General features: G+C 34.1%; 1 protein-coding gene across 5 annotated transcripts in view; it reads right to left on the reverse strand.

Annotated features, from left to right (window-relative positions):
- CADPS2 (calcium dependent secretion activator 2) overlaps nt 1-12,256 on the reverse strand; it is a 572,316-nt gene that overhangs the window by 173,143 nt on the left and 386,917 nt on the right. For 3 of the 5 annotated variants that reach the window (XM_058426272.1, XM_058426266.1, XM_058426275.1), the window contains exons 10-11: nt 2,994-3,105; nt 1,783-1,983 (exon numbers count right to left, since the gene is read on the reverse strand). In XM_058426272.1, coding sequence (XP_058282255.1) covers nt 1,783-1,983; nt 2,994-3,105 — 313 coding nt within the window. The remainder of the gene's footprint in view (nt 1-1,782; nt 1,984-2,993; nt 3,106-12,256) is intronic. The other 2 variants (XM_058426274.1, XM_058426269.1) reach the window with 1 other exon arrangement.

The raw sequence follows: 12,256 nt of genomic DNA on the forward strand, positions 1-12,256 counted from the left end.
ATGCCCTGTGCAGGCACAGCCCAGGGATAAATACCCAATTCCGCACTTGAAGTAGGAAAGAAGAGTGGATAAGAGATGTGCTGCAAGAGAAATGCCTGAGTGAGCACCCCTGTGTATAGCTGGGGAATACCCAACAAGTTACTATGTACCGCTGTGGCAAGAATCTGATGAAAATGATGTAAGGAATTCATAGGTGTCTGGAGTTGATCCAAGGAGGACACAGACTACATGGACTTCATTGCCAGGTGCCCTGGCAGGTCCATGGTGACGAGCAGTGCATACAGCACATAAGTAATGAAACCAATGACAGAAGTCATGCCTAAGGCCATGTGAACACAGAACAGTCTTAGGCTAGATGCTACATTCAACGATATCACAGTTTTATGTAATCTCTCTGAAACTTAATTTACTATGGATCACATGGAAGAAGAGTGGGGGGAAGAATCTTAAATTAATTGAATTTTAATCTGTGACTCAGTTGTTTTGAATTAGTGAGTTAAAGTTTTTTGGCAACATTAGAAATTAAAATTTAAGATATGTTCAATTGTAGAAAAATAAAGTTACACTTCTGTACACCTTAGCTCTGATGAAACACTGTTATCTGCTGTGCCATACTCTATGCATATTACCTGGAGGGTGAGAGGAAGGCGGAAGCAGCGAATTAAATTTTCAAATACAGGGAAAACATCAGAATGTGTTCTTTTTATTTTATTTTACCTTTTAAGATGACAATGCTACTAATTTTAAAGAAGAAATTTTAAATCAATGAAAAAATTAATATATAATATTCCTAAATAGTTTTCACTACATACAAAAAACAGCCCCCAAATAATTACGATAATCTATAAGTATGGTCTGTGGTTTCTAAAATAAAGAAATAAAAAGCTCATGGTTCACATTTAATTATTTGAACTAAAGTGCCTTTGTTTAGGATGCCCAGAAATGATACTGAAGGGTATCTAAAAAGAAAAGAGAATAGTTACTTGATGCATGAAAAGCAGAAGAAAATAATGCATGTCAAGATGTTATTCCCTTTGAGAAGAATCTCAAGAATAAAAAGCCACAAGTTGAGCTGAAAGTTAAAGACAAATACTTATTACAGGTAAAACAGGATAAGCTTTGTAAAGAAGTACAAGTTAAAACACTTGGTTTAGTGATTATCAAAGCTATGTTTGAAGATGTTTTGACCATCATTCCATAATTATTAAACATCAGTCATTTAAAATTAAAAATTTAGTTCTTAACAACTTAAGGTAGCATTCAAAAAGTGACATATCTTTAAGGTACAAGGGGAAAAAAAGTTGGCTTTATGACTTATTATTTTTATCGATCTACAACAAAAAATAGACCTATTATCCTTCTGGGGTATTAAGAACAATTCTAGAAGGTAATGATTCATCATTTTGGTATTCTGAAATCCTATCAAAGCAAATTTGATTTTGCAATACTTTTTCCATATCTATAGGAGACTTAAGTCAAAATCATAATAAACTAAAATAAATTTTCCTTTGAGAAGTTTTGGAGAATTTTCTTACGTGCTCTTGAGATTTCTAGAAATACCCTAATGCTTGACAAATCCATGACTGGAAACCACATGTACCATTTACTCCAGATTTATGTGAAAAATTAGATAACTGATTATATGACCACTAATATGAACTATATTCATTTAATTAGGAATCAATTAATGATGTAAACTATAATACTGAACAAATTTGCCTCAATTTTATATCTTATTAAGGCTATTAATTGATAATCAAATTATTTTTTAACAAAACTTACAAAGCTGAGCATCTGCATGGAGAGTTCCTCCTTTAGGATTCAGTTTCTGGGTTTGAATTGTAGGAACTGGTTTATATGATTGACCTGTGGCCCTATACATGGCTTGAACCCATAATATTCTGTCCTGTTCATCATCACTGGCAAAGATTACAGTATCTCCTTCTTTAACAGCATTAAAGAACATACGACCACCCTGAAGGCCTGTGGAGGAAACAAAAAGACATCATTAAAAATTTATAGGATTGGCAGATTTTAGTCTCATTCACTAACTGACCTCATGGAAAAGAATGGCTTTGATATTAGCAGTTAAATGTTTTAAAGAATACTTAGTTTAAAGGATCAAATCCACAATCAAAAGATTTGAAGAAAAACAATAACAAAATGGTTAAGCTCCCATATCACCTCAGAAATAAAAAATAACCTAGGGAAACAGTCCATGACACAGTATCATTCTACAAGACATATAAACACACTCCATGGAAATGCATAGCACAATCTGATATTTCATGCCAGAGAAAGAAGTTTTATCTGTTGGCATATTTGCTATTCTATACATGGGAAAAATATATAATGATTAAGACAAAAATGATATTTCATATTGCATGTATGTTATCTTTTATAAAATTCTTTCACAGAAGATAATATTTTGCATTTTAAGTGAACAATTTGTTAATATAATCATAAATTTCTATTTCTTAATCTCTATTCACCAATATTTAATCATTATGTTTATTAATGTCTACATTTCTTGATCTTAGATATTAATGTCATTAATATTCATTCAATTTTTTAAATATCAGGTGTCCAATACTCTTTCCAGTATTAATAACTACAAGAATGTATTGTTGGGGAGAATATTAGTAGTTATAGTAATTCATTTGCCATTTCTTTGCCTATTTCCGCTATAACTTTTGCTTTCCAGCGAAGAAGTTTCTGAAAACATTGTAATATCTCATATAATTATTCCATGACAGTGAATTTTACACATTTCAACCTTGAGCTAAAATAATAATAAATATGATGAAATATGGCTAAAAATACAAGCCCTCCAAAAGAGATAATTTGAATCTCATAAAGTCTTGCCCAGGTATATAAGTGAAATATGCACCCTATTCATCCAGAGGGGTTTAAATTGTAGAACAGACACAGGGTATTTATAAGAATTCCATGCATACATACATGGCAGGGAAAGTGACTCAATTAAGATTTACCTGGGTGGGGATCGGTATAATCCACAGTATAGCCTTCAAGCTGCATTAATTCTTGTGGTTCAGACTTTTTTTCTCTATAACTGCACATAGCAAAGGTGTATTGGCTAACCTGCTTGAGAAAAAAAAAGTTTACAGATTAGTCACATTAAATTTACCAAATTTAACTTTTGTTTTTTTCTTTATCAAAATACTCTTTTCCCAATTAAAAATATAACATAATTTGCACATAAATTATTAAATTTTAGCATTTTTCAAAACCTAGCTCAGAGATTCAAGCACCTTTCGTTTGTCAGCTTGCATTTGTTGGGTCTTCTATGCCTATGATACAGCATTCCCCAAGACAATGATTTGCCGCTCAATATTAATAGAAGCACCATAAATAAGTATTCATGTTGATATGTTTGAGATCATTAGCCTATTAAGAAGGTAAATAGCCTTCTTTTACTTCATGGTTTCTTACAGCTTTTAATATGCTAACGTAGGCTATAAATCTCTAAGAGTAAGATTAGGAGTAGTCCTAGATTTACATAAACATGGGACCACATTTTCAAGCATATTTATATCAAGACTTTTAACAAAGTGAAAAAAGATCTCACGCCTGTAATCCCAGCATTTTGGGATGCTGAGGCGGGCGGATCACGAGGTCAGGAGATAGAGACCATCTTGTCTAACACGGTGAAACCCCATCTCTATTAAAAATACAAAAAATTAGCCAGGCATGGTGGCACACACCAGTAGTCCCAGCAACTCGGGAGGCTGAGGTAGAAGAATCCTTGAACCTGGGAGGCAGAGGTTGTAGTGAGACGAGATCACGCCATTGCACCCCAGCCTGGGCGACAGAGCGAGACTCCATCTCAAAAATAAATAAATAAATAAATAAATAAATAAATAAATAAATAAAGCAAAATAAAATAAAAATAAATCTCACTAAAAGTTGAGAATTTAATGGCCACATAATGAAAACCTCAGGCAGGGCCAGGATGGAGTAAATTTGGGGCAGCCAGTGACAACATTGCCAAGATCTGGTCTGCCTCTTAATTCTTCTTGTCTTTTGAAATTGGCCTCATTTCCTTGTGGTAAAGTCTTACTAGAACCATAGCTGCTTTGAAGTCACCTATCTGAGTGTGTCTGCTTGGATCACAAGTCCATATTTGAACAAAATACTGTAAATGGGGAATGTTTCATTAGCCCCGTTTGGGTCAAGAGCTCGTGTATGCAGCAAAGATGTTAGATGCTACAACAGGCACACTCTTACAAGGTCCCCCAACAGAGATAGAGGGAGGTTCTGCTCCCAGCAGGAGAAAAGGCTGTTTGGTGGATATACATCTAAATTGCAAAATATCCTACAACACAGAGTCCATGGAAAATAGTTTGGTTAGTGTATTTTTTTTCTTTTTTTCTTTTTTGAGACAGGGTCTCACATTGTCACCCAGGCTGGAGGACACTGGCACGACTATGGCTCATTGCAGCCTCCACCTTTGGTGATCCAATGATCCCCCCACTCAGCCTCCTGAATAGCTGGACCACAGGTGCATCTACCATGCCCAGCTAATTTTTAAAAATTATTTGTAGAGAAAAGGTCTCTTTCTGTTACCTGGGCTTGGTTAATGTTAATTATTTCCTTTTTCTGTTTTTAAACATAAAATGAAACTAAGGAAACATAGTACCTTTCAATAGACAGTGATTACTTCAATAGGACCCCAAAATAAACCAATTATGAAAAACAGAAAATATGGGCTACATTAAAATCAAGGAATTCTCTTCATTTAAAGGGTATCGTGAAGAAAGTAAAAAAGGCAAAGCAACAGACTAAGAGAAGATGCATGCAAAACATATATTCAATCAATAACTCACATCAGAAATACAAAGAACTATAAATCAACAGGGAAAACTCAGAACACATATTAGAAAAACAGGCAAAAGATGACTACCCTTTTTTATTTTCACATCCACTCTCTGTACCTGAGGCCAGAAAGAGAGGTTTGAGGTAGTGACAGGTGTAAGATGCAGGGATCAACACTGTAACTTTTAAAAGGAGAAAATATATTTTCTGTTCTGAGAAAAGAAGAGCTCTTTTCTCTGCTCCTCTCTGCTCTTCTACAAAGTAAAAGGCGCAGGTCATTGTGAAAATTACTATGCTAGAGACCACTAAGTTGCATGACAAATTGTGGATTTAAAACTGAAAAATTAACACAAAGATAACACTTCATTAGAAAAAATGCTGATTAGATAAGCAAAAATGAAAATGGTTACTAGTACACAGTGTGGGTGATGGAATGAAAACTGGTGTGGACTTTCTGGAAGGCCATCTGGCAACAGGTTCTATGATATACTTATGTTTTACATACATCACATTATACATAGGTACAAAGATGTAACACATTTTTGCCAAGTGTGGTTATGTTTAATCTTTTTTTTTTTTTTTTTTTGCCAATTTTGGTGAGTGGGAAATACTTTCACAGTTATTTGAGATTACAATTCCCATCACAATAGGACTGAGAATTTTCCCTTATATTCGATAAACATTTGAGGTTTTCTTTCCTGTGAGTTTCCTGATCAAATACTTTGTTCATTTTCTAATATATCATTTCATCATTTGTACTCTTTTCTATAATCAATTTTGTCAGAGGTTTATTCACTTTTTTAACATGTTAACACGACTAGGCTATAGTATCCAGTTATTTAATCAAACACTAATTTAAATGTGGCTGGGAAAGTACTTTGTAGAAATGGTGAACATCTACAATCAGTTGACTTTAAGTAAGGGAGATTATCATCGATATGTGGGTGGGTCTCATACAAGCAGCTGAAGGCCCTAAGAGCAAAAACTAATGTTTTCTGAAAAAAGACATTTTGCCTCAACACTGCAGCATCAGCTTCTGCTGGAGTTCCAGCCTGCTGGCCTTTCTGGAGAACTCTTACTGATACAGTACCAAAAGGCTATTTTTTATGCATTCCTTTGGTCCAGCAAGGAACGTATCTCAAGGAAACAAATGGAGAAGTACTCAAAGATGTGTATGCATTGTGTTCACTGCAGTATTGCATACAAGCGGTTTGGTTAAAATACACTATGGCATGACTATATAGGATAATACTATGAGCCATTAAAAGAGACGTGACAGATTTTTTTCTTAACATGTTAACCTAAGATATAACATTTCTAAGATATAACATAAAGAGCAATTTAAAAGCAAAAATGTAGAGTGTGATTCTGTGGGTAAACATTATATATATGAATCAAAATATATGTTAAAATATTTACAGTGATTATCACAGGATGGTGAAATGATAGGTTATTTTATTTTTTCAGTGTTGAGTTTTTTAAAAGAATATACATTATTTTAAATCAGAAAAAATAAAGTTATTTCTATTTTGAAAAATAAAACATTAAGCCTTAATGGGAGAGATTGAGACCAGTATCTTGTGATACTTGTGGTTCTTGCTATACTAAATTTTCCTAGTGTCTTTCCTCATCTTACAGACAGTCAATAAATTTACTTTCTCCCTTGCATATGTCTAAGGTTTACAAATGAAAATCAGTTGCTCCCATAAGTGTTTTTATTTTTTGGTAATATCTTAAAGGTTTCAGTTTCCTTGTGTTAAAAGGTATAATTGTGTGGGTGTTTTTGGGGGTAACGGTTAAGGGGTTGGAGGTGGGGGTGCTGAGAAGTAAACAATAACAGTCCAATTGTATTTGTTCTAAAAAGAAGTCCTTTCTCTTACTCTAGAAAAATAACTTAGTTCAAAGTTTCGCTATTCTTTCATAAAGCTATTTTACACAGCATTGTCTTAAAATATTATGAAATATCTCCAACATAAAGAAAAGTACAATAATACACTAACATGTATATGTTCATCATTCAGTTTTGTTGAATGGTAATTTCTTAGAGATATATATGCTTTAAAATGTATTTTTTTAAAGGACAGATTCAATTAATGCCTATATATACTCATCCAAGACAATTTCCTTTCTCTTCTCAGAGATAAACACCATGATGACTTTTCTGTTTATTATATTATTTCCATGACGTTTTGAAACGTGTACCACATATAAGAAAACTGATAAACAACATCAAGTACTTTTTGCGTGTTTCCAAACTTCATATGAATATATCATACATATTATTCTGCAACTTTCTCCCCCAAAAGTTCAATGTTTCTGATGCTTAACCATCTTGATATAAATATTGTTGCTTGAACTGTCACACTTTAACCACTATCCTAGTGATGACTTTCATTTTTCACTTGTCCTTACAAACAATGCCATGATGGACATTCTTGTACGTCTCGTCTTCTTGATCACATATGTGACAGCTTCTCTAGTACCACATCAAGGAGTGGAACTGCTAGGTTGTAGGGCGCGCAGATCTTCATCTTTACTGAATGTTGCCTAGCTTCTTTCCAATTTGTACATACTATATATACCTGTGGTATATAAGCACTCCAGATATAATATTAATACATCTTTGCCAAGCTTGGTATTTTAAATCTTTTTATTTTTTGCCAACTTTGATGGGTGAGAAGTGGTATTTCACTATTATTTGAGTTTACAATTCTTATTACCAATAGGACTAAGAATATTCTCTTCTGTTTATTAGTCACTTGCGGGTTTTGTCTTCCTTCCTGATGGAATAATTTGCTCATTTTTGAATGTATCATTTAGCCATTTTATACCCTTTTCCATAATGAATTTTGCCAGAGATTTATTCACCTTTTTAATGTTCTTGAGAAATATTATTGCATTTTGTTCATCCTCTCTGTTGTTTTTCATTTCCTTAATTTCTGCCATCTTTCTTACCTCTTCATTTGGGAGATTTCTCTTTAATTTTATTTATTTATTGAGACAGACTCTTGTTCTGTAGCCCAGGCTGCAGTGCAGCTGCACAATCTCAGCTCACTGCAACCTCCACCTCCTGGGTTCAATCGATTCTCCTGCCTCAGCTTCCCGAGTAGACCAGGTGTGTCCCACCAGGTCTGGCTAATTGTTTGTGTTTTTAGTATAGACGAGGTTTCACCATGTTGGCCAGGCTGGTCTTCCAAGTCCTGACTTCCAGTAATCCGCCTGCCTTGGCCTCCCAAAATGCTGGGATTATGGCGTGAGTCACCACGCCTGGCCTTGATTGTTTTTTTAAACTCATGTAATTAGCTTATTCATTTTTAATTCATTTTTAATATATGCATTTATGTTTATTCTAAGTTCATATTAGCCTCATCTCACAAGTAGCATTTTTATGAGTTCCGTTCCAAATACTTTTCATTTTTATGATTTCTTTTTTATATTGGAGCTACTTAGAAGTATGTTTTTAAGTTTGGCTTTGTGGTTATATTTTTGGTTTTTAAATTAATTTTCACTGTTATCAGAATAATTCTGAATCTTAGTATTTTTTGAGACATGTTCTGCTTAACACATGACTAGTTGTTTAATCAGTGTTTTGTTTGCTTAAAAAGAATGCATGTCTTGTAATTATTATTCAGTGATTATTCATGTCCCTTAGATCAAATTTATTAATTGTAGTCAAATATTCTGTATCTGATATTCTTTTCTAATGTATCAAGTATTGAGAAATGTTAAAATTTCCTATCAAGATTATCCCTCTGTGGATTCTTCATGCAGTTCTCTTAAATGTCTATATATTTTTAAGATAAATAATCTCATATATATACCTGGGATTGTTACTTCTTTCTCAGACTGTCCTGTCTTCCGGGTAACTTTTTCTATTTGTATTTATGTAGTATTTTAAAAAATTTGATACTGCTTTTTTGCCTTGAAGTCTATCTTGTACAGTCACAAAACTATACAACAGTTCTTTTGGTTAGTACACACCTGGTAAATTTTTTAAAAAATCTCTTCAGTCTCAATTATTCTGTGTTATATTTTAGATCTCTATGGACAACAATTGGGGTTTTTAAAACCCTGAAAATCTAGTCTTCTAACAAGATTTATTTTAAAGACAAGCTATATTTGCCGTATATGCTGATATATTTGGATTTATTTATATTATTTTATCTTGCCCTTTGTATTTGCCATGCCTCTTTTTCTTTCATTCCCTGTCTCTATTAAACATTAACAAAATCTCCCTATTTCCTCAACAGTATAGAAACTATATATTTCTTTTCCTTCACTGATTCCTCAAATCTTGTTTTTAAGTCTCCTCCTGAATCCAGGAAACTTTGAGTGCTTTACTTCCATTACCCATTCCCATCTGTTAACTCAGTCCTCATTATATTAGTTCTACCTCATTTTAGTATTGTTTAGTATATTAGCATTTAGTAATAGAAATTCATTATAAAAATATAATCTTAACAAGTCAATATTTATTTATATCTGCCCTTGGGTTTACTCATTTTCTTGCTGACGACTGCTTCTTGAATCGCACTCTATCATTCTGAGTTCAATTTCTTTCTTCCTTTAATTTGAAAATATATCATTTGAAATATATGAATATTTGAAAATGTCTTTAATTTGTTCTTACTCAGGCATAATGGTTTAGGTACTTATATAGTGTTTTAGCCCAGCAATCCTATCAGTAATTTTGAAGATATTCCATTGTCAGAAGGCTTATACATCCATGTGGAAAAGACTTATGAAAGTTCAACTGCAGTTCTCCTCTTGTAATTTGCTTTTTTTTGAGACATCTCACTTGGTGGCCCAGGTTGGAAGGCAGTGGCATGAACTCGGCTCACTGCAACCTCCGCCTCAAGCCATTCTTGTGCCTCAGCTTCCCAAGTAGCTGGGATTACAGGCACTTGCCACCAGGCCTGGCTATTTTTTGTATTTTTAATAGAGACGGGGGTTCACCACGTTGGCTAGGCTGGTCTCAAACTCCTGACCTCAGGTGATCTGCCCACCTCGGCCTTGCAAAGTGCTGGGATTACAGGCATGAGCCACCATACCCAGCCTATTTGCCTCTTCTTTATGATTGTTCTTACATGTTCTCTTAATCTTTGTCATTTTACACTTTCATCATGAAATTTCTAGGAGTTAAAGAATTACGGTTAATACTTATTGTATTTCTTATATCTGATAATTCACGACTATATCAATTTAAAAATCTTCCCATTATCTATTTAAAAGTTGCCTCTGTCACATTTTTCCTTTAGTTAATGTCTTTATTCAAGTTCTATCAGAAATAGTCTTGGAGCTTTCTTTCCTTCATATCTTTTCATTTCTTTAGGTATATTTTTTTCACCTCTTCATGTTGAGTTCTAGGCAGCTTCTTCAGATTCTAACCAATATTCCATCATTAATTACATGACAAATTTTCTCTTCAGATGTGTCTAACCTACTGCTTACCCTGTCTATGGAGGTTCTAATTTTAGTGACTGTGTTTTGAAGTTTTGGAAGTTCTACATGATCCTTTTCCAAATCTGCTGGTTCACTTTGCATATTGTTATTTTCTTTTTCGTTGTTGTTCCTTTATTATATTTTTGAACCTGCTTATAAATTTCATCACCTTAAATAAAATTATTTTATAATTTATGTATGTGAGAGCTCTATTGCTGAAATTCTTAGTGGTGTAAATGATCGATTTAGTTTTGTAATTTTAGATTGTGAGCTAATAATCAACACAGTGTTATCTCTGGATATCCTACAAAGCCTAGCTTAAGGGCTCACCTTCCAAGAAAAAGCAATTTTTAAAAATGCCAGCTGCTCCATGGTCATCACCAATCCAGGAGTGCTTTTTATGTTAATTTCCTAGCTTAGGTATTTCCCTTATATTTAATAAAATAAACTGGGACTTCAACATTCTTTAAGTACAAGCTAATAGTTAAAAATTCTGAGGGTTAATTTTCCTGCACATTCAGAGCTTAAGCTGAAACACAAGATTAATTGCCCAAGGGCAGATTTTTTTTCTAGCCCATCATTTCACAGAGATCTAGTTCTTTTAAGTTCTTTATAAGATCTCTGTTCCAAATACCCACTTTAAGAATACCTCATGGTATGTCTTCTTTCTCTGCATGAGCAATAAAATCTCAAGTGCCTACCTAACAACATCAACATCCACTAATTTCAAACTCCAGCACTATTGTAGCCACAATGTCAACTCACAATCATAACCATTCTAGGTGTTTTTGGTCTCTAAAGTTTTTTTTTTTTTTTTTTCCTTCACTTGACCTACGTATTTAAAAACATGGGCACTATATTTTATTCAGCATTTCTAGGTATTGGCCAAAAAGGAATTCTTATTACCTTTAAGACTAGCCAAAACTACCAATTTAAATCTTTTGACCAATACTTTACTTTTTTTTTTTTTTTTTTTTTTGAGACAGAGTCTTGCTCTGTCACCCAGGCGGAGTCCAGTGGCGCGATCTCGGCTCACTGCAAGCTCCGCCTCCCGGGTTCACGCCATTCTCCTGCCTCAGCCTCTCCGAGTAGCTGGGACTACAGACGCCCGCCACCACGCCCGGCTAATTTTTTGTATTTTTAGTAGAGATGGGGTTTCACCGTGGTCTTGATCTCCTGACCTCGTGATCCGCCCGCCTCGGCCTCCCAAAATGCTGGGATTACAAGCGTGAGCCACCGCGCCCAGCCCAATCCTTTACTTTTAATTTTGCTTTATGAACTTTCCAAATAGCAAGTCTAACTTTTATATGTATGAGAAAAACTGTGTAAGTCCTTTTCACTACATTTCAGAAAAGAAGAAACTGTGATGATGGGGTTAGTGTATGCAACTAAACACACTGTGTCAAATGTGTCTTATGCATACTTAAATTATAATTATTCAACACCAGGAGACCTTTACAAAGTAATACTTTTATAATCAACTATTGAAATAATAGAAAATATATTGAGCAGCTAATTCATAAGTTTCTCATCTCCTTCTCTTATTTGGAAGAATCTTAAAAAAAAAAACCTGACTAAAAAATGTCTCCTGACACATCACCACATGAACAATCTGGAACCTGCTGGGAGAGAGATGAAGGGCATGGGAAGGTCTGCCTTCCCTGCATGGTTCACAAACATTTCCATCAATGACTAGCTGCAATCTATAGCTACCACTGCGTAAAGTACTCCAGATGGACCATCCAGCAAGACTCACCCACTTTAATTCAGTTCTTCACCTGAACTGCGAAGCAGAAAAATATCACCTTTATGTTTAAAATTCCATTTCTATCTATTTCTCAATCTAATAAACCCCTACTCCTTTTTCCAAGTTTTTAACAAATTTGTCCCCTTTACCATTCTAACCTTGTTTGTCATTTCTTTGTTTTTGACTCAGTTTCTTCATAATATGTATAAAATGGCTTCCACAGTGTGTGGC

This window comes from Hylobates moloch, unplaced genomic scaffold (genome assembly GCF_009828535.3).
Source record: "Hylobates moloch isolate HMO894 unplaced genomic scaffold, HMol_V3 SCAFFOLD_1, whole genome shotgun sequence".
In the NCBI taxonomy this organism is placed as follows: domain Eukaryota; kingdom Metazoa; phylum Chordata; class Mammalia; order Primates; family Hylobatidae; genus Hylobates; species Hylobates moloch.